Source organism: Oncorhynchus gorbuscha, linkage group LG04 (genome assembly GCF_021184085.1).
Source record: "Oncorhynchus gorbuscha isolate QuinsamMale2020 ecotype Even-year linkage group LG04, OgorEven_v1.0, whole genome shotgun sequence".
In the NCBI taxonomy this organism is placed as follows: domain Eukaryota; kingdom Metazoa; phylum Chordata; class Actinopteri; order Salmoniformes; family Salmonidae; genus Oncorhynchus; species Oncorhynchus gorbuscha.
Genome location: NC_060176.1, coordinates 3004850 through 3024849, shown reverse-complemented (window position 1 = coordinate 3024849; position 20000 = coordinate 3004850). Strand labels below are relative to the sequence as shown.

The 20000-nt window shown below is 47.1% G+C and overlaps 2 protein-coding genes across 2 annotated transcripts in view; both read left to right on the top strand.

The window, feature by feature from the left end:
* LOC124033545 (guanine nucleotide-binding protein subunit beta-5b-like) overlaps positions 1–20000 on the top strand; it is a 279536-nt gene that overhangs the window by 237848 nt on the left and 21688 nt on the right. The gene's annotated exons all lie outside the window — the stretch shown is intronic.
* The window catches only part of LOC124033542 (unconventional myosin-Va-like), an 89428-nt gene that overhangs the window by 64470 nt on the left and 4958 nt on the right, over positions 1–20000 (top strand). The window contains 12 exon segments of the mRNA XM_046345577.1: positions 7982–8088; positions 8356–8621; positions 8795–8876; positions 12491–12533; positions 12536–12630; positions 12789–12914; positions 13182–13265; positions 14301–14306; positions 16796–16948; positions 18623–18720; positions 19008–19203; positions 19549–19760. Of these exon segments, the coding sequence (XP_046201533.1) occupies positions 7982–8088; positions 8356–8621; positions 8795–8876; positions 12491–12533; positions 12536–12630; positions 12789–12914; positions 13182–13265; positions 14301–14306; positions 16796–16948; positions 18623–18720; positions 19008–19203; positions 19549–19760 (1468 nt within the window).

Here is a 20000-nt window from a genome sequence, read left to right as displayed (position 1 = left end):
TCACTGCTCACACACACATATACACACACACACCTGACATGCACTTCTCACACACATACACACACACACACACACACACACACACCTGACACACACACACTCACTGCTACACACAATACACACACACACACACACACACATGCCTTCTCACTGCTAGGTAATATACATACACACACACTGACATGCCTTCTCACTGCTAGGTAATATATACACACACACCTGACATGCACTTCTCACACACTACAATATACACACACACACACACCACACATGCATTCACTGCTAGGTAATATATACACACACACACACACCTGACATGCCTTCACTGCTACATTACATACACACACACACACCTGACATGCCTTCTCACTGCTAGGTAATATATACACACACACACCTGACATGCCTTCTCACTGCTAGGCAATATATACACACACACACACCTGACATGCCTTCTCACTGCTAGGTAATATATATACACACACACCTGACATGCCTTCACTGCTAGGTAACATATATATACACACACACACCTGACATGCCTTCTCACTGCTAGGTAATATATACACACACACACCTGACATGCCTTCTCATAGCTACATTGATAACACATAATACACACACACCACACACACCACTCACTACACTAGGTAATATATATACACACACACACCTGACATGCCTTCTCACACACACACAGGTATTATATATGCACACACACCTGACATGCCTTCTCACTGCTAGGTTGATAATATACACACACACCTGAGCGTGCTATTCTCATAACTGGATTGATATATACACACACACACCTGACGGTAGCATTCTCACTAGCTGGATTGATAATAATACACACACACCTGACGTAGCTGATTCTCATCGCTAACTGGATTGATAATAATAATACGCACACACCTGACGTGCATATTCTCACTTAGCTGGATTGATAATAATACGCACACACACCTGACGTGCCTATTCTCATAGCTGGATTGATATATATGCACACACACCTGAGCGTAGCACTTCTCACTAGCTGGATTGATAATAATACGCACACACCTGACAGTGCTATTCTCATAGCTGGATTGATAATAATACGCACACACCTGAGCGTAGCATTTCTCACTAGCTGGATTGATAATATATGCACACACACCTGACGTAGCACTTCTCATAGCTGGATTGATATATATACACACACACACCTGACGTGCATTTCTCATAGCTGGATTGATAATAATACACACACACCTGACGTGCTTATTCTCATAGCTGGATTGATAATATATGCACACACGCACCTGACGTGCTGCATTCTCACTAGCTGGATTGATAATAATACACGCACACACCTGACGTAGCATTTCTCATAGCTGGATTGATAATAATATGCACACACACCTGATCGTAGCCTATTCTCACTAGCTGGATTGATAATAATACGCACACCTGACGTGCTATTCTCATGACTGGATTGATATGTACGCACACCTGACGTGCATTCTCATAGCTGGATTGATAATATGCACACGCACCTGACGTGCTATTTCTCATAGCTGGATTGATAATATATACGCACACCTGACGTGCGCATTCTCACTAGCTGGATTGATAATAATAATGCACACACCTGAGCGTAGCATTCTCATAGCTGGATTGATAATATACGCACACGCACCTGACGTGGCATTTCTCACTAGCTGGATTGATATGTATGCACACACCTGACAGTAGCATTCTCCATAGCTGGATTGATAATAATACACACACCTGACACACACACACACACAATATATACACAACACACACGGATATGCCACTCACTGCTAGGTAATATATACACACACCTGACATGCCTTCTCACTGCTAGGTAACACACACATATACACACACCTGACATGCCACTCACTGCTAGGTAATATATATACACACACACACACACATGTGTCTTCTCACTGCTAGGTACACACACATATACACACCACGACACACTGCCAGTAACACATACACCTGACATGCCTTCACACACACACTAGTAATATATATACACACCTGACACACACACACACTGCTAGTAATATATATACACACCTGACATGCACTTCACACTGCAGGCAATATATATACACACCTTGACATGCCTTCTCACTGCTAGGTAATATATATACACACCTGACATGCCTTCACTGCTAGGTAATATATACACACCCGACATGCCTTCTCACTGCTAGGTAATACACACACACACACCTGACATGCCTTCTCACACTACCACACACACACACACACACACACACTGACATAGCATTCTCACTAGCTGGATTGATAATAATAATACACACACCTGAGCGTGCTATCTCTCATAACTGGATTGATAATATACACACACACCTGACGTGCTATTCTCATAACTGGATTGATAATATGCACACACACCTGAGCGTGCATTCTCATTAGCTGGATTGATATATACACACACACACGCCTGAGCAGTAGCACTATCTCTCATAACTGGATTGATAATATATACACACACACCTGAGCGTGCATTTCTCACTAGCTGGATTGATAATAATATGCACACACCTGACGTGCTATTTCTCACTTAGCTGGATTGATAATAATGCACACGCACCTGAGCGGTAGCATTTCTCATAGCTGGATTGATAATAATACACACGCACACCTGACGTGCTATTCTCACTAGCTGGATTGATAATAATACATACACACCTGACGTGCTATTCTCACTAGCTGGATTGATAATATGCACACACCTGACGTGCATTCTCATAGCTGGATTGATAATAATACACACACCTGACGTGCTATTCTCATAGCTGGATTGATAATATATACACACCTGACGTGCATTCTCACTAGCTGGATTGATAATATACACACACCTGACGTGCACTTCTCACTAGCTGGATTGATAATATACACACACACCTGACGTGTGCATTTCTCACTAGCTGGATTGATAATAATATGCACACACCTGAGCGTAGCACTTCTCATTAGCTGGATTGATATATATGCACACACACCTGAGCGTGCACTTCTCACTAGCTGGATTGATAATAATACGCACACCTGACGTGCATTTCTCACTAACTGGATTGATAATATGCACACACACCTGACGTGCTATTCTCACTAGCTGGATTGATAATAATACACACACCTGACGTGCTATTCTCATTAGCTGGATTGATATATATGCACACACACCTGGACGGTAGCTATTCTCACTAGCTGGATTGATAATAATACACACACACCTGAGCGTGCATTCTCATAACTAGGTAATACACACACACACACACACCTGACATGCCTTCACTGCTAGGTAATATATACACACACACACACACACATGCCTTCTCACTGCCAGGTAATATACACACACACACCTGACACACACTCTCACTGCTAGGTAATATATACACACACACACCTGACATGCCTTCTCACTGCTAGGTAATATATATACACACCTGACATGCCTTCTCACTGCACACACATATATACACACACACACACACGACATGCACTTCACTGCCAGGTAATATATACACACACACACCCGACATGCCTTCACTGCTAGGCAATATATACACACACACCTGACATGCACACACACACTAGGTAATATATACACACACACACACACCTGACATGCCTTCACACTAGGCAATATATACACACACACACACCTGACATGCCTTCTCACACTAGGTAACACACACACACACACACACCTGACATGCCTTCTCACCGCAGGTAACACATACACACACACACACACGACATGCCTTCTCACTGCTACATATATACACACACACACACCTGACATGCCTTCTCACACAGGTAATATATACACAGCACACACACTGACATGCCACACCACTAGTAATATATACACACACACACACACACACACACACCTGACATGCCTTCTCACTGCTAGGTAAGACACACACACACACCTGACATGTCTTTCTCACTGCTAGGTAACATATACACACACACACACACACACACACACCTGACATGCCTTTCACACACACTATTAATACATACACACACACACACACACACACACATGCCACTCACACACACACATATACACACACACACCTGACATGCCTTCACACACTACACAATATATACACACACACCTGACATGCCTTCTCACTGCTAGGTAATATATATACACAACACACCTGACATGCCTTCTCACTGCTACACACACATATACACACACACCTGACATGCCTTCTCACTGCTAGGTAATATATATACACACGCCTGATATGCATTTCTCCTTATCTAGGTGAATATATATATACGCACGCACGCCCGACATGCGGCCTTCTCACTGCTAGGTATTATATAATGCGCACACACACACCTGGGCGTGGCATTTTCTCGCCAGTGGATTATATATACACACACCTGACATGCCTATCTTCACTGCTAAGATTGATAATATATACACACACCCTGACATGCCTTCTCACTGCTAGGTATTGATAATATACACACACCTGACATGCCTTCTCACTGCTAGGTAATATGCACGCACACCTGACATGCCCTTCTCACTGCTAGGTAATATATATACACACACACCTGACATGCCTTCTCACTGCTAGGTAATATATATACACATACACACACCTGACATGCCTTCTCACTGCTAGGTAATATATACACAACCACACCTGACATGCCTTTTCACTGCTAGGATTAATATATACACACACACACACCTGACGGTAGCCTTCTCTCACCGATTGTGCCTGTTATCGCGGCTATAACACACACACCTGACATGCCTTCTCACTCTGCTAGGTAATATATACACACACACCTGACATGCCTTCTCACTCGTGCTAGGTAATATATATACACACACACCTGACATGCCTTCTCACTGCTAGGTAATATATATACACAACACACCTGACATGCCTTCTCACTGCTAGGTAATATATATACACACACCTGACATGCTCTCTCACTGCTAGGTAATACACACACACACACCTGACATGCCTTCTCACCGCTATTGCAATATATATACACACACACCTGACATGCCTTCTCACCGCTAGGTAATATATATACACACACCCCGACATGCCTCTCACTGCTAGGATTGATAATATTAATACACACACCTGGGACATGCCTCTCACTGCTAGGTAATATAATGCGCACACACCTGACATGCCTTCACTGGCTAGGTAATATATACACACACACCTGACATGCCATTCTCACTGCTAGGTAATATATATACACACACACACCTGACATGCCTTCACTGCTAGGTAATATATACACACACCTGACATGCCTTCTCACTGCTAGGTAATATATATACACACACACCTGACATGCCTCACTAACTGGTAATATATACACACACACACCTGACATGCCTTCTCACTAACTAGGTAATATATATTACACACACACACCTGACATGCCTTCACTGCTAGGTAATATATACACACACACACCTGACATGCTCTCTCACTGCTAGGTAATATATATACACACACACCTGACATGCCTTCTCACTGCTAGGTATTAATATACACACACACACACCTGACATGCCTTCTCACTGCTAGGTAATATATACACACACACCTGACATGCCTTCTCACTGCTAGGTAATATACACACACACCTGACATGCCTCTCATAACTGGCAATATATACACATACACACACACACCTGACATGCCTTCTCATAACTGGGTAATATATACACACACACACACCTGACATGCCTTCTCACTGCTAGGCATTGATAATAATAATACACACACCTGACATGCCTTCTCACTGCTAGATAGGTAATATATACACACACACCTGACATGCCTTCTCACTGCTAGGTAAATATATACACACACACACCTGACTTGTGCCTTCTCACTGCTGGGTGATATACACACACACACCTGACATTAGCATTCACTGCTAGGTAATATATATACATACACACACACACCACACACACATACCTTATTCTCATAACTGGATGATAATATATACACACACACCTGTTGTGCCTTCTCACTGCTAGGTAAATATATGTACACACACACACACCCGACATGCCTTCTCACTGCTAGGTAATATATACACACACACTTCACCTGAGGTAATATATATACATGCCTTCTCACTGCTAGGTAATATATATACACACACACCTGACATGCCCCTATTCTCATAACGTTAGTAATATATATATACACACACCTGACATGCCCTCACTGCTAGGTAATATATACACACACACACCTGTGACATGCCTTCTCACTGCTAGGTAATATATATACACACACACCTGACATGCCTTCTCACTAGGTAATATATATACACACACACATGCCTTCACTGCTAGGTACACACCTTCCTCACTTGCTAGGTAATATATATATACACACACACCTGACATGCCTTCTCTAGGTACACATCAGCTAGTAATATATATACACACACACACACCTGACATGCCTTCTCACTGCTAGGTAATATATATACACACACACCTGACATGCCTCTCATAACTAGCAATAATATACACACACACCTGACATGCCTTCTCACTGCTAGGTAATATATATACACACACACCTTTTGCCTTCTCACTGCTAGGTAATATACACACACACACCTGACATGCCTTCTCACTGCTAGGTAATGATATATACACACACACCACACCTTCTCACTGCTAGGTAATATATCACATAACTGGGTAATCATATGGTAATATACACACACACCTGACATGCCTTCTCACTGCTAGGTAATATATATACACACACACACCTGACATGCCTTCTCACTGCTAGGTAATATATACACACACACACCTGACATGCCTTCTCACTGCTAGGTGTATATATACACACACACCTGACATGCCTCTCACTGCTATACACACACATATACACACACACACCTGACATGCCTTCTCACTGCTAGGTAATATATACACACACACACACCTGACATAATATATCTCACTGACATGCCTTCTCACTGTTAAATATATACACACACACCTGACATGCCTTCTCACTGCTGGGTAATATATACACACACACACCTGACATGCCTTCTCACTGCTAGGTAATATATATACACACACACACCTGACATGCCTTCTCACTGCTAGGTAATATATATACACACACACACCTGACATGCTATTTCTCACTGCTAGGTAATATACACACACACACACCTGACATGCTTCCAGCTATATATACACACACACACCTGACAGCTGCCTTCACTGTCTGGGTAATATATACACACACACACCTGACATGCCTTTCACTGCTGTTGGTAATATATACACACACACCTGACATGCCTTCTCACTGCTGCCATCTTATATATACACACACACACACACACACACCTGACATGCCTTCTCACTGCTAGGTACAATCATATACACACACACACACCTGACATGCCTTCTCACTGCTAGGTAATATATACACACACACACCTGACATGCCTTCTCACTGCTAGGTAATATATACACACACACACACACCTGACATGCCTTCTCACTGCTGGTTTAAATCAATATATACACACACACCTGACATGCCTTCTCACTGCTAGGTAATTATATATATACACACACACCTGACATGCCTTCTCACTGCTGGGTAATATATATACACACACACACCTGACATGCCTTCTCACTGCTAGGTAATATATACACACACACACCTGACATGCCTTCTCACTGCTAGGTAATATATACCAGCTACCTTTGGTACTGGACCAATGCTCTAAGCGCTAAGCTACCCTACTGTCCTAGGTCACACACAAACACCACACCACATTTACTCTCAGTCCCATTTGGTTTTTAGTGTCGTGTTGATTTTGATAGTATTGTTTTGTGTGTATTTGTGTTCAGGCATCAACGAGTTGAACCAGAAGGGGCTGTTCCAGGTCCTGGCTGCCATCTTACATCTGGGCAACGTGGAGATCAAGGACCGAGACTCTGACAGCAGCATCATACCTGTAAGGAGACACCTCAAACCTCTCTGACCTCTAACCTCTATTATTAAACCTCTGACCTCTCCTAATGATTGACTCTTTCTCAAATCTTCTTGACTCACTTCCTTGCATCCTCTATCCTCACCTCCTTCTCAAAACCCATTGGAGAAGAAGGTCTGAGGAGAGACCTTGGACCTTCTCCAAGGTGGTTAAGAAGGTTCAAGTAGATGGAAAGAATAGCAGAAAGACAATTGAGCAATTGATTGACATGACCATGAATCCCTCTCTCAGCCCAATAACCGCCACCTGACGGTGTTCTGTGAGCTGATGGGCGTGACCTACCAGGACATGTCTCATTGGCTGTGCCACAAGAAGCTGAAGACAGCCCAGGAGACCTACATCAAGCCCATCCCTCGGCTGCAAGCCTCCAATGCCCGCGACGCGCTCGCCAAACACATCTACGCCAAAGTCTTCAACTGGATCGTGGACCATGTCAACAAATCTCTACGCGCCACAGTCAAACAGCACTCCTTCATAGGAGTCCTGGATATCTATGGGTGTGTGTGTGTGTGTGTGTGTGTGTGTGTGTGTGTGTGTGTGTGTGTGTGTGTGTGTGTGTGTGTGTGTGTGTGTGTGTGTGTGTGTGTGTGTGTGTGTGTGTGTGTGTGTGTGTGTGTGTGTGTGTGTGTGTGTGTGTGACAGTCACTCTGACCTCTCCTCTGCTCTCCAGGTTTGAGACGTTTGAGATCAACAGTTTTGAACAGTTCTGTATCAACTATGCTAACGAGAAACTGCAACAGCAGTTTAACATGGTGAGAAAACTGTGTGTCCTGTCTGAAACTGAACTCCTGTGTTGCCGTTGTCTAAATAACCCTGTTGGTGTGTAAAAGTATTCCAAAATAACAATATAAATAGTTTGATATCTTTGGTTATTGATGCAGAGTAACAATGTGATCCTCTCTCGTCTCCTTTCCTCTCCTCTCTCATTCCCTCTCCTCTGCCCTCTCCTTTCCTCTGCCCTCTCCTTTCCTCTGCCCTCTCCTTTCCTCTGCCCTCTCCTTTCCTCTGCCCTCTCCTCCCTTTTCCTCTCCCCTTTCCTTTCCTCTGCCCTCTCCTTTCCTCTGCCCTCTCCTCCTTTTCCTCTCCCCTTTCCTTTCCTCTGCCCTCTCCTTTCCTCTGCCCTCTCCTTTCCTCTGCCCTCTCCTCCCTTTTCCTCTCCCCTTTCCTTTCCTCTGCCCTCTCCTTTCCTCTGCCCTCTCCTTTCTTCTGCCCTCTCCTTTCCTCTCCTCTCCCCTTCCTTTTCCTCTCCCCTTTCCTTTCCTCGCCCCTCTCATTTCCTCTGCCCTCTCCTTTCCTCTCCCCTCCCTTTTCTTCTCCCCTTTCCTTTCCTTTGCCCTCTCCTTTCCTCTCCTCTCCCTTTTCCTCCCCCTTCTCCTTTCTTCTCCCCTTTCCTTTCCACTCCCCTCTCCTCCCCTTTCCTTTCCACTCCACTCTCCTCTCTCCTGCCCTCTCCTCTCTCCTCTCCTTTCCTCTGCCCTCTCCTTTCCTCTGCCCTCTCCTCCCTTTTCCTCTCCCCTCTCCTTTCCTCTGCCCTCTCCTTTCCTCTGCCCTCTCCTTTCTTCTGCCCTCTCCTTTCTTCTGCCCTCTCCTTTCCTCTGCCCTCTCCTTTCTTCTGCCCTCTCCTTTCTTCTGCCCTCTCCTTTCTTCTGCCCTCTCCTTTCCTCTGCCCTCTCCTTTCTTCTGCCCTCTCCTTTCCTCTGCCCTCTCCTCCCTTTTCCTCTCCCCTCTCCTTTCCTCTGCCCTCTCCTTTCCTCTGCCCTCTCCTTTCTTCTGCCCTCTCCTTTCTTCTGCCCTCTCCTTTCCTCTGCCCTCTCCTTTCTTCTGCCCTCTCCTTTCCTCTGCCCTCTCCTTTCTTCTGCCCTCTCCTTTCTTCTCTCTCCTTTCCTTCTGCCCTCTCCTTTCTTCTTCCCTCTCCTTTCTTCTGCCCTCTCCTTTCTTCTCCCTCTCCTTTCCTCTGCCCTCTCCTTTCTTCTGCCCTCTCCTTTCTTCTGCCCTCTCCTTTTTCTCCCCTCTCCTTTCCTCTCTCCTTTCTTCTGCCCTCTCCTTTCTTCTGCCCTCTCCTTTTTCTGCCCTTTCTCCTCCTCCCACTCTCCTCTCCCCTCCTTTTCCTCTCCCCTTTCCTTTCCTCTGCCCTCTCCTTTCCTCTCCTCTCCTTTCCTCTCCCCCTCTCCTTTCCTCTGCCCTCTCCTTTCCTCTCTCTCTCCTTTCCTCTGCCCTCTCCTTTCCTCTGCCCTCTCCTTTCCTTTAATCTCCCCCTCTCCTTTCTTCTCCTCTTCCTTTCCTCTCCTCTCCTTTTCCTTTCCTTTCCTCTCCCTCTCCTCTCTCCCTCTCCCTTCCTCTGCCCTCTCCTTTCCTCTGCCCTCTCCTTTCCTCTGCCTTCTCCTTTCCTCTGCCCTCTCCTTTCCTCTGCCCTCTCCTTTCCTTTTCCCTCTCCTTTCCTCTAATCTCCCCTCCTTTCCTCTGCCCTCTCCTTTCCTCTGCCCTCTCCTTTCCTCTGCCCTCTCCTTTCCTCTGCCCTCTCCTTTCTTCTGCCCCCTCTCCTCTCCTCTTTTCCTCTGCCCTTTCCTTTCCTCTGCCCTCTCCTTTCCTCCCTCCCTTTTCCTCTGCCCTTTCCTTTTCCTCTCCCCTCCTTTCCTCTCCCTCCCTTTCCTCTGCCCCTCCTTTCCTCTGCCCTCTCCTTTCCTCTGCCCTCTCCTTTCCTCTGCCCTTTCCTTTCCTCTGCCCTTCTCCTTTCCTCTGCCCTCTCCTTTCTCTCTCCTCTCCCTCCCTTTTCCTCTCCCCCCTCCTTTTCTTCCTCTCCTTTCCTTTGCCCTCTCCTTTCCTCTGCCCTCTCCTTTCCCTCTCCCCTTTTCCTCCCCTTCTCCTTTCTTCTCCTTTCCTTTCCACTCCACTCTCCCCTCCCTTTTCTTCTCCCCTCTCCATTCTTCTGCCCTCTCCTTTCCTCTCCCCTCTCCTTTCCTCTGCCCTCTCCTTTCCTCTGCCCTCTCCTTTCCTCTGCCCTCTCCTTTCCTCTGCCCTCTCCTTTCCTCTGCCCTCTCCTTTCCTCTGCCCTCCTCCTTTCCTCTCCTCCTTTTCCCTCCTCCTTTTCCTCTCCCTCCCTTTTCCTCTCCCCTCCTTTTCCTCTACCCTTCTCCTTTTCCTCTGCCCTCTCCTTTCCTCTGCCCTCTCCTTTCCTCTGCCCTCTCCTTTCCTCTGCCCTCTCCTTTCCTCCTCTGCCCTCCTCTTTTCCTCTCCCCCTCTCCTTTCTCTCTCCTTTCCTTTCCCTCCTCTCCTCCTTTTCCTCTCCCCTTTCCTTTAATCTGCCCTCTCCTTTCCTCTGCCCTCTCCTTTCCTCTGCCCTCTCTCCTTTCCTCTGCCCTCTCCTTTCCTCTGCCCTCTCCTTTCCTCTGCCCTCTCCTTTCCTCTCCTCTCCCCTCCCTTTTTCTCTCCTCTCCCCTCCCTTTTCCTCTCCCCTTTCCTTTAATCTGCCCTCTCCTTTCCTCTGCCCTCTCCTTTCCTCCCTTCTCCTTTCCTCTCCTCCTTTCCTCTCCCTCTCCTTTCCTCTGCCCTCTCCTTTCCTCTGCCTCTCCTTTCCTTTCCTCTGCCCTCTCCTTTCCTCTGCCCCCTCCTTTCCTCTGCCCTTCCTTTAATCTGCCCTCTCCTTTCCTCTCCCTCCTTTCCTCTGCCCTCTCCTTTCCTCTGCCCTCTCCTTTCCTCTGCCCTCTCCTTTCCTCTGCCCTCTCCTTTCCTCTGCCCTCTCCTTTCCTCTGCCCTCTCCTTTCCTCTGCCCTCTCCTTTCCTCTGCCCTCTCCTTTCCTCTGCCCTCTCCTTTCCTCTCCTCTCCCCTCCCTTTTCCTCTCCCCTTTCCTTTAATCTGCCCTCTCCTTTCCTCTGCCCTCTCCTTTCCTCTGCCCTTTCCTTTCTTCTGCCCTCTCCTTTCCTCTCCTCTCCCTCCTTTCCTCTCCCCTTTCCTTTCCTCGCCCCTCTCCTTTCCTCTGCCCTCTCCTTTCCTCTGCCCTTTCCTCTCCTCTCCCCTCCCTTTTCCTCTCCCCTCCCTTTTCCTCTCCCCTCCCTTTTCTTCTCCTTTCCTTTCCTTTGCCCTCTCCTTTCCCTCCTCTCCCCTCCATTTTCCTCCCCTTCTCCTTTCTTCTCCTTTCCTTTCCACTCCACTCTCCTCCCCTTTCCACTCCACTCTCCTCCTTTCCACTCCCTCTCCTCCCCTTTCCACTCCACTCTCCTCTCCTTTCCTCTCCCATCCTCTCCCCTTTCCTCTCCCCTCTCCCTTCCCCTCTCATTTTCTCTGCCCTCTCCTTTCCTCTGCCCTCTTCCTTTCCACTCCCCTCTCTTCTCTCCTCCTCTCCTTTCCTCTCCCCTCTCCTATCTACAGCATGTGTTCAAGCTGGAGCAGGAGGAGTATTTGAAGGAGCAGATTCCTGGACTCTGATAGACTTCTATGATAACCAGCCATGTATCAACCTCATAGAGGCCAAGATGGGGGTACTCGACCTGCTGGACGAAGAGTGCAAGGTAGGCACACACACACACACACATAATGCAGAGGCACACATGCATACATACATGCATACATACACAAATCTGTAATGCAGGGGCGTACACAGGCACCCATAACACAGACACACACACATTCAGAGTAACTCGTGTGAACCAGTGTTCTGTGTGTCCAGATGCCTAAAGGTTCAGATGACTCGTGGGCCCAGAAGCTGTATAACACCCATCTGAAGACCTGCTCTCTGTTTGAAAAACCTCGCATGTCCAACAAAGCCTTCATCATACAGCACTTTGCTGACAAGGTACTGATCACTGTGTGTTGATGTCTTGGCTGACCCAGTACTGCTGAATTCTGTCTCAGTGTCGGGTTACAGAGAGCGGGAAGTGAGTGGGTTCACTCTATGAATAAAGTGAATGCTGTTCTGAGTGTCAATTTTGACTCAGATTATCAATTTTAGTCAAAGTTGACAGTTCTGATTGATAATCTGAGTCAAAATTGACATTTTCTGAAAATCACTTTGGATTAAAGTGTCAGCAAAATGACTTTATTTTCTAACTGTTGTGTCCAGGTGCAGTACCAGTGTGATGGCTTTCTGGAGAAGAACAAGGACACGGTGAATGAAGAGCAGATCAATGTCCTGAAGGCCAGCAAGGTGTGTGTCCCTGCCAAACACACACACACACACACACTGCACGTTCAATGGGTAACACATATATTTGATGACATTCTCATTAGTGCGTATGTTTGACAGTCTGTGTTGTCTCACTGAATGACCTCCGACAGGGAACCCAGTGAAGGTCAGGAGAAACAGCACCCTCTGCTGTCCATGTGTTGTAATGATGTGCACACAGTTGGAGACATTTTCTGTCCACCAAATAGGCCTTGGTGTGTGTGTGTGTGTGTGTGTGTGTGTGTGTGTGTGTGTGTGTGTGTGTGTGTGTGTGTGTGTGTGTGTGTGTGTGTGTGTGTGTGTGTGTGTGTGTGTGTGTGTGTGTGTGTGTGTGTGTGTGTGTGTGTAAAGACTCACTCTGCCCGTTGTTCTGTTGTAGAGGCCATCAGCAGCAGAGATGGGTGGGGTTAAAACACTCCTTTAACCCCTAACACCTTAAACACACACAGGGTTAACTACACTGGAACAATCATCCATGGCAATACTGTGTGCGTGTGTGTGTATGTTGCCATGGAAACCAGCTTGACTAACAAGTAATGGTGTAGAAGTGATAATGACTCTTTTTAATGAGAATGAAGCTATAGAAATCTAGCATTTCAACCCATCATCATGGTTCTGTGTGTGTTTGTGTCGATAATAAACACACATTCCTTCTGTGCCTACCATCAGCAAAGAGACGGCTCAGTCATGTGTTCTGCTGTCTGAGCCGTCAGACATTGTGCCGTGTCTATGGTCTGATGCCGTGTCTGATCCGTGTTATCATTCCAAACAGCCTTGGTCAGCAGACACCATGACACCTACCCTGCCTGTGCTGATGGCCCTTTGATTTGGATTTCTACTTTTATATCAATTATACGTTTAATATGTTTTAGATGTGTGTACTGCAATTATTTTCAATTCCTAGGTTTCTTTCATTTTTGTTTAATCTTTATTTTGTCGTTGTTTGTTTTCCATCTGTTTTTTGTTTTCCATCTGTTTTTCATGTGTCTGTCCGTCATGACAACAACCGTTAAACAGCTAAAGGTAAACATGCTGCCCTCCTCATTTCTTTCTGTCTCAACCTTCTAACCCACACCATTCATTCTTCCTCACCGTGGTCTCACAATAGTTCAAATGGCACTGAAGTATGTGGGGAGGTGGGGTGAGGCTGAACGGACGCTGCAGAACTGGAGACGAACGGGGGGGGCTGCACTGCCCTCTCCCCATTTACATCTTAACCAATCACAATACAGAGAACACAATAACCAATCGCTTTCTCCTTGAACCGTAACATGTACAATGTTCTTTGTTGTCATTTTCGATAGAAAGGATGGTATGAATGAGCCAGATACCATGTTAACAATGCAAACTATTAGCTGAGCAAGTTTGTGATGTAACTGTCTGTTGGCTGCTGTTACCTTTTTATTTATATTTACAGTGGGGCAAAAAAGGATTTAGTCAGCCACCAGTTGTGCAAGTTCTCCCACTTAAAAAGATGAGAGAGGCCTGTAATTTTCATCATTGGTACACTTCAACTATGACACTTCAACTATGACAGACAAAATGAGAAAAAAAATCCAGAAAATCACATTGTAGGATTTTTTCTGAATTTATTTGCAAATTATGGTGGAAAATAAGTATTTGCTCACCTACAAACAAGCAAGATTTCTGGCTCTCACAGACCTGTAATTTCTTCTTTAAGAGGCTCCTCTGTGCTCCACTCGTTACCTGTATTAATGGCACCTGTTTGAACTTGTTATCAGTATAAAAGACACCTGTCCACAACCTCAAACAGTCACACTCCAAACTCCACTATGGCCAAGACCAAAGAGCTGTCAAAGGACACCAGAAACAAAATTGTAGACCTGCACCAGGCTGGGAAGACTGAATCTGCAATAGGTAAGCAGCTTGGTTTGAAAAAATCAACTGTGGGAGCAATTATTAGGAAATGGAAGACATACAAGACCACTGATAATCTCCCTCGATCTGGGGCTCCACGCAAGATCTCACCTCGGGCCTCCCGGGTGGCGCAGTGGTTAAGGGCGCTGTACTGTAGCACCAGCTGTGCCATCAGAGTCCCTGGGTTCGCGCCCAGGCTCTGTTGTAACCGACCGCGACTGGGAGGTCCGTGGGGCGACGCACAATTGGCCTAGCGTCGTCCGGGTTAGGGAGAGCTTGGTCGGTAGGGATGTCTCATCGCGCACCAGCGACTCCTGTGGCGGGCCGGGCGCAGTGCGTGCTAACCAAGGTTGCCAGGTGCACGGTGTTTCCTCCGACACATTGGTGCGGCTGGCTTCCGGGTTGGATGCGCGCTGTGTTAAGAAGCAGTACGGCTGGTTGGGTTGTGTATCGGAGGACGCATGACTTTCAACCTTCGTCTCTCCCGAGCCGTACGGGAGTTGTAGCGATGAGACAAGATAGTAGCTACTAACAATTCGACACTATGGAATTGGGGAGAAAAAAGTTCAAAATAAATTTCTAAAAAATAAAATATCTCACCCCGTGGGGTCAAAATGATCACAAGAACGGTGAGCAAAATCCCAGAACCACACGGGGGACCTAGTGAATGACCTGCAGAGAGCTGGGACCAACGTAACAAAGCCTACCATCAGTAACACACTACGCCGCCAGGGACTCAAATCTTGCAGTGCCAGACGTGTCCCTGCTTAAGCCAGTACATGTCCAGGCCCGTCTGAAGTTTGCTAGAGAGCATTTGGATGATCCAGAAGAAGATTGGGAGAATGTCATATGGTCAGATGAAACCAAAATATAACTTTTTGGTAAAAACTCAACTTGTTGTGTTTGGAGGGCAAAGAATGCTGAGTTGCATCCAAATATCACCATACCTACTGTGAAGCATGGGGGTGGAAACATCATGCTTTGGGCCTGTTTTTCTGCAAAGGGACCAGGACGACTGATCCGTGTAAAGGAAAGAATGAATGGGGCCATGTATCGTGAGATTTTGAGTGAAAACCTCCTTCCATCAGCAAGGGCATTGAAGATGAAACGGGCTGGGTCTTTCAGCATGACAATGATCCCAAATACACCGTCCGGGCAACGAAGGAGTGGCTTTGTAAGAAGCATTTCAAGGTCCTGGAGTGGCCTAGCCAGTCTCCAGATCTCAACCCCATAGAAAATCTTTGGAAGGAGTTGAAAGTCTGTGTTGCCCAGCAACAGCCCCAAAACATTACTGTTCTAGAGGAGATCTGCATGGAGGAATGGGCCAAAATATCTGCAACAGTGTGTGAAAACCTTGTGAAGACTTACAGAAAACATTTGACCTCTGTCATTGCCAACAGAGGGGTATATAACAAAGTATTGAGATAAACTTTTGTTATTGACCAAATACTTATTTTCCACCATAATTTGCAAATACATTCATTAAAAATCCTACAATGTGATCTTCTGGCCTCATCTTTTTGAGTGGGAGAACTTGCACAATTGGTGGCTGACTAAATACTTTTTTGCCCCACTGTATATATATGTGTGTGTCAATTAAGAACAGTGTTTTATTTGCAATAATGTGTGTGTAGTTGGACCTGCTAGTGGAGCTGTTTCAGGATGAGGAGAAAGTGACCAGTCCAACAGGGACCGCTCCAGGAGGTCGAACACGACTCAGCGTCAAACCAAAAGAGGTCAGATCTGGAGCAAGCAGCAAGGAGCACAAGAAGACTGTTGGCTGCCAGGTAGACTGATCATAGACACACACACACACCTACGGACACTCAGAACAGGGTTGGGACTTGCCAACCAGAGTCAGAACAGCTGAAATGTAAAAGTGAAGGACTTGAATAATCTCCTCTCTTTACTCTTTCTCCTCTGTCTCTGTCCTCTCTTCTCCCACTCTCCTCTGTCTCTGTCCTCTCTCCTCTGTCTCTGTCCTCTCTTCTCCCTCTCTCCTCTGTCTCTGTCCTCTCTCCTCTGTCTCTGTCCTCTCTTCTCCCTCTCTCCTCTGTCTCTGTCCTCTCTCCTCTGTCTCTGTCCTCTCTCCTCCCTCTCTCCTCTGTCTCTGTCCTCTCTCCTCTGTCTCTGTCCTCTCTCCTCTGTCTCTGTCCTCTCTCCTCTCTCTGTCCTCTCTTCTCCCTCTCTCCTCTGTCTCTGTCTCTGTCCTCTCTCCTCCCTCTCTCCTCTGTCTCTGTCCTCTCCTCTGTCTCTGTCCTCTCTCCTCTGTCTCTGTCCTCTCTCCTCTGTCTCTGTCCTCTCTCCTCTGGCTCTGTCCTCTCTTCTCCCTCTCTCCTCTGTCTCTGTCCTCTCTCCTGCCTCTCTCCTCTGTCTCTGTCCTCTCTCCTCCCTCTCTCCTCTGTCTCTGTCCTCTCTCCTCTGTCTCTGTCCTCTCTCCTCTGTCTCTGTCCTCTCTTCTCCTTCTCTCCTCTGGCTCTGTCCTCTCTTCTCCTTCTCTCCTCTGGCTCTGTCCTCTCTCCTCTCTCTCTGTCTCTCTTCTCCCTCTCTCCTCTGGCTCTGTCCTCTCTGTCCTCTCTTCTCCTCTCTCCTCTCTCTCCCTCTCTCTCTCTCTGTCCCTCTTCTCCTCTGGCTCTGTCCTCTCTTCTCCCTCTCTCCTCTGGCTCTGTCCTCTCTTCTCCCTCTCTCCTCTGGCTCTGTCCTCTCTCCTCTCTCTGTCCTCTCTTCTCCCTCTCTCCTCTGGCTCTGTCCTCTCTCCTCTCTCTGTCCTCTCTTCTCCTTCTCTCCTCTGGCTCTGTCCTCTCTCCTCTCTCTGTCCTCTCTTCTCCCTCTCTCCTCTGGCTCTGTCCTCTCTTCTCCCTCTCTCCTCTGGCTCTGTCCTCTCTTCTCCCTCTCTCCTCTGGCTCTGTCCTCTCTCCTCTCTCTGTCCTCTCTTCTCCCTCTCTCCTCTGGCTCTGTCCTCTCTTCTCCCTCTCTCCTCTGGCTCTGTCCTCTCTCCTCTCTCTGTCCTCTCTTCTCCCTCTCTCCTCTGGCTCTGTCCTCTCTCCTCTCTCTGTCCTCTCTCCTCCCTCTCTCCTCTCTCTGTCCTCTCTTCTCCCTCTCGCCTCTCTCTGTCCTCTCTTCTCCCTCTCTCCTCTGGCTCTGTCCTCTCTTCTCCTTCTCTCCTCTGGCTCTGTCCTCTCTCCTCTCTCTGTCCTCTCTCCTCCCTCTCTCCTCTGGCTCTGTCCTCTCTCCTCTCTCTGTCCTCTCTCCTCTCTCTGTCCTCTCTCCTCCCTCTGTCCTCTCTCCTCCCTCTCTCTCCTCCCTCTCTGTCTCTGTCCTCTCTCCTCCCTCTCTGTCTCTGTCCTCTCTCCTCCCTCTCTGTCTCTGTCCTCTCTCCTCCCTCTCTGTCTCTGTCCTCTCTCCTCCCTCTCTGTCTCTGTCTCTGTCCTCTTTTCTCCCTCTCTCCTCTCCTCCTGTAGTTCCGGAACTCTCTGGCTATGTTGATGGAGACTCTGAATGCGACCACTCCTCACTATGTTCGCTGCATCAAGCCCAACGACCTCAAGTTCCCCTTCACGTAAGTATCTGCATGCTTCTCTATGGTTAAGTTGCCATAGTATCATCTGACTTGGCAAGATGATGTTAGGTGAATGGAATTGTGATGTCATGAGGCTGAATGGTTCTCTCCAGGTTTGGCTGGTATGGTGGGATTAACTATGTGAATGTTGTCTTTAGGTTTGACTCTAACATTAGTGGAATGTTGTCTTTTAAGTTTGACCCTAATGTTAGGTGTACGTTGTCTTTAGGTTGAGCTGAATGTTGTGCTTGGGTCTGACCCTAACGTTAGGTGAATGTTGTCTTTAGGTTTGACCCTAAGCGGGCGGTGCAGCAGCTCAGAGCCTGTGGTGTTCTGGAGACCATCCGCATCTCAGCCGCAGGCTTCCCATCCAGATGGACCTACCAGGAGTTCTTCAGTCGTTACCGGGTTCTGATGAAGCAGAAAGACGTCCTGTCGGACAGGAGGCTGACCTGTAGGAACGTCCTGGAGAAACTGGTGCAGGTATGAGTGGTCAGGGGTTAGAGGTCAGGCCTGTTTGAGATCAACTACATTGCAATCAGACTGTGCATAACCAAAGGTCTACACATCACTTTCCGTCCCAACTATTTATGTCAGAGATGGTCAACTCCAGTCCTCGGGGCCGGAGTGGTGAGACACATTCTCCCCATCCCTAGCACACCCAGCTGATTAAACTAATTGCATGATGAGACAGGTTTGGTAGCTGGGGCAAAAGTGTGACACCTTTTCATAAACCCCTGATTTATGTGGTCAAAATGAGCAATTCTGGACCTCACCTTGCTCAAACTGATCCCCTACAACATGATGTGTCTCTCTGTCTCTCTCCAGGACCAGGACAAGTACCAGTTTGGTAAGACTAAGATCTTCTTCAGGGCTGGTCAGGTTGCCTACCTGGAGAAGCTGAGGGCTGATAAGCTGAGGAAGGCGTGCGTCCGTATCCAGAAGACCATCCGCTGCTGGCTGGTACGCAAGAAGTACCTCCGAAAGAAGCATGCTGCCATCACCATCCAGAGATACACCCGCGGACACCAGGCCCGCTGGTCAGTGGAGCACACACCTGTCACTCAGCACCCTCTGGACAATCACCATGCAGATAAAAGTAGTTTAGACTGTATGACTTCCTGAAAAGGAGCCAATCAGAATTGTCTGATGTATTGTAGGAAGTGGGAACATTTTTATAAATATCTAATTGTGATTTGATTGATTTGTTAATCGGATCAGTTGGAAGTTATTGGTGGGTAAATTATAGTAATTCAATAGCATTTTTCACCAATTACCCC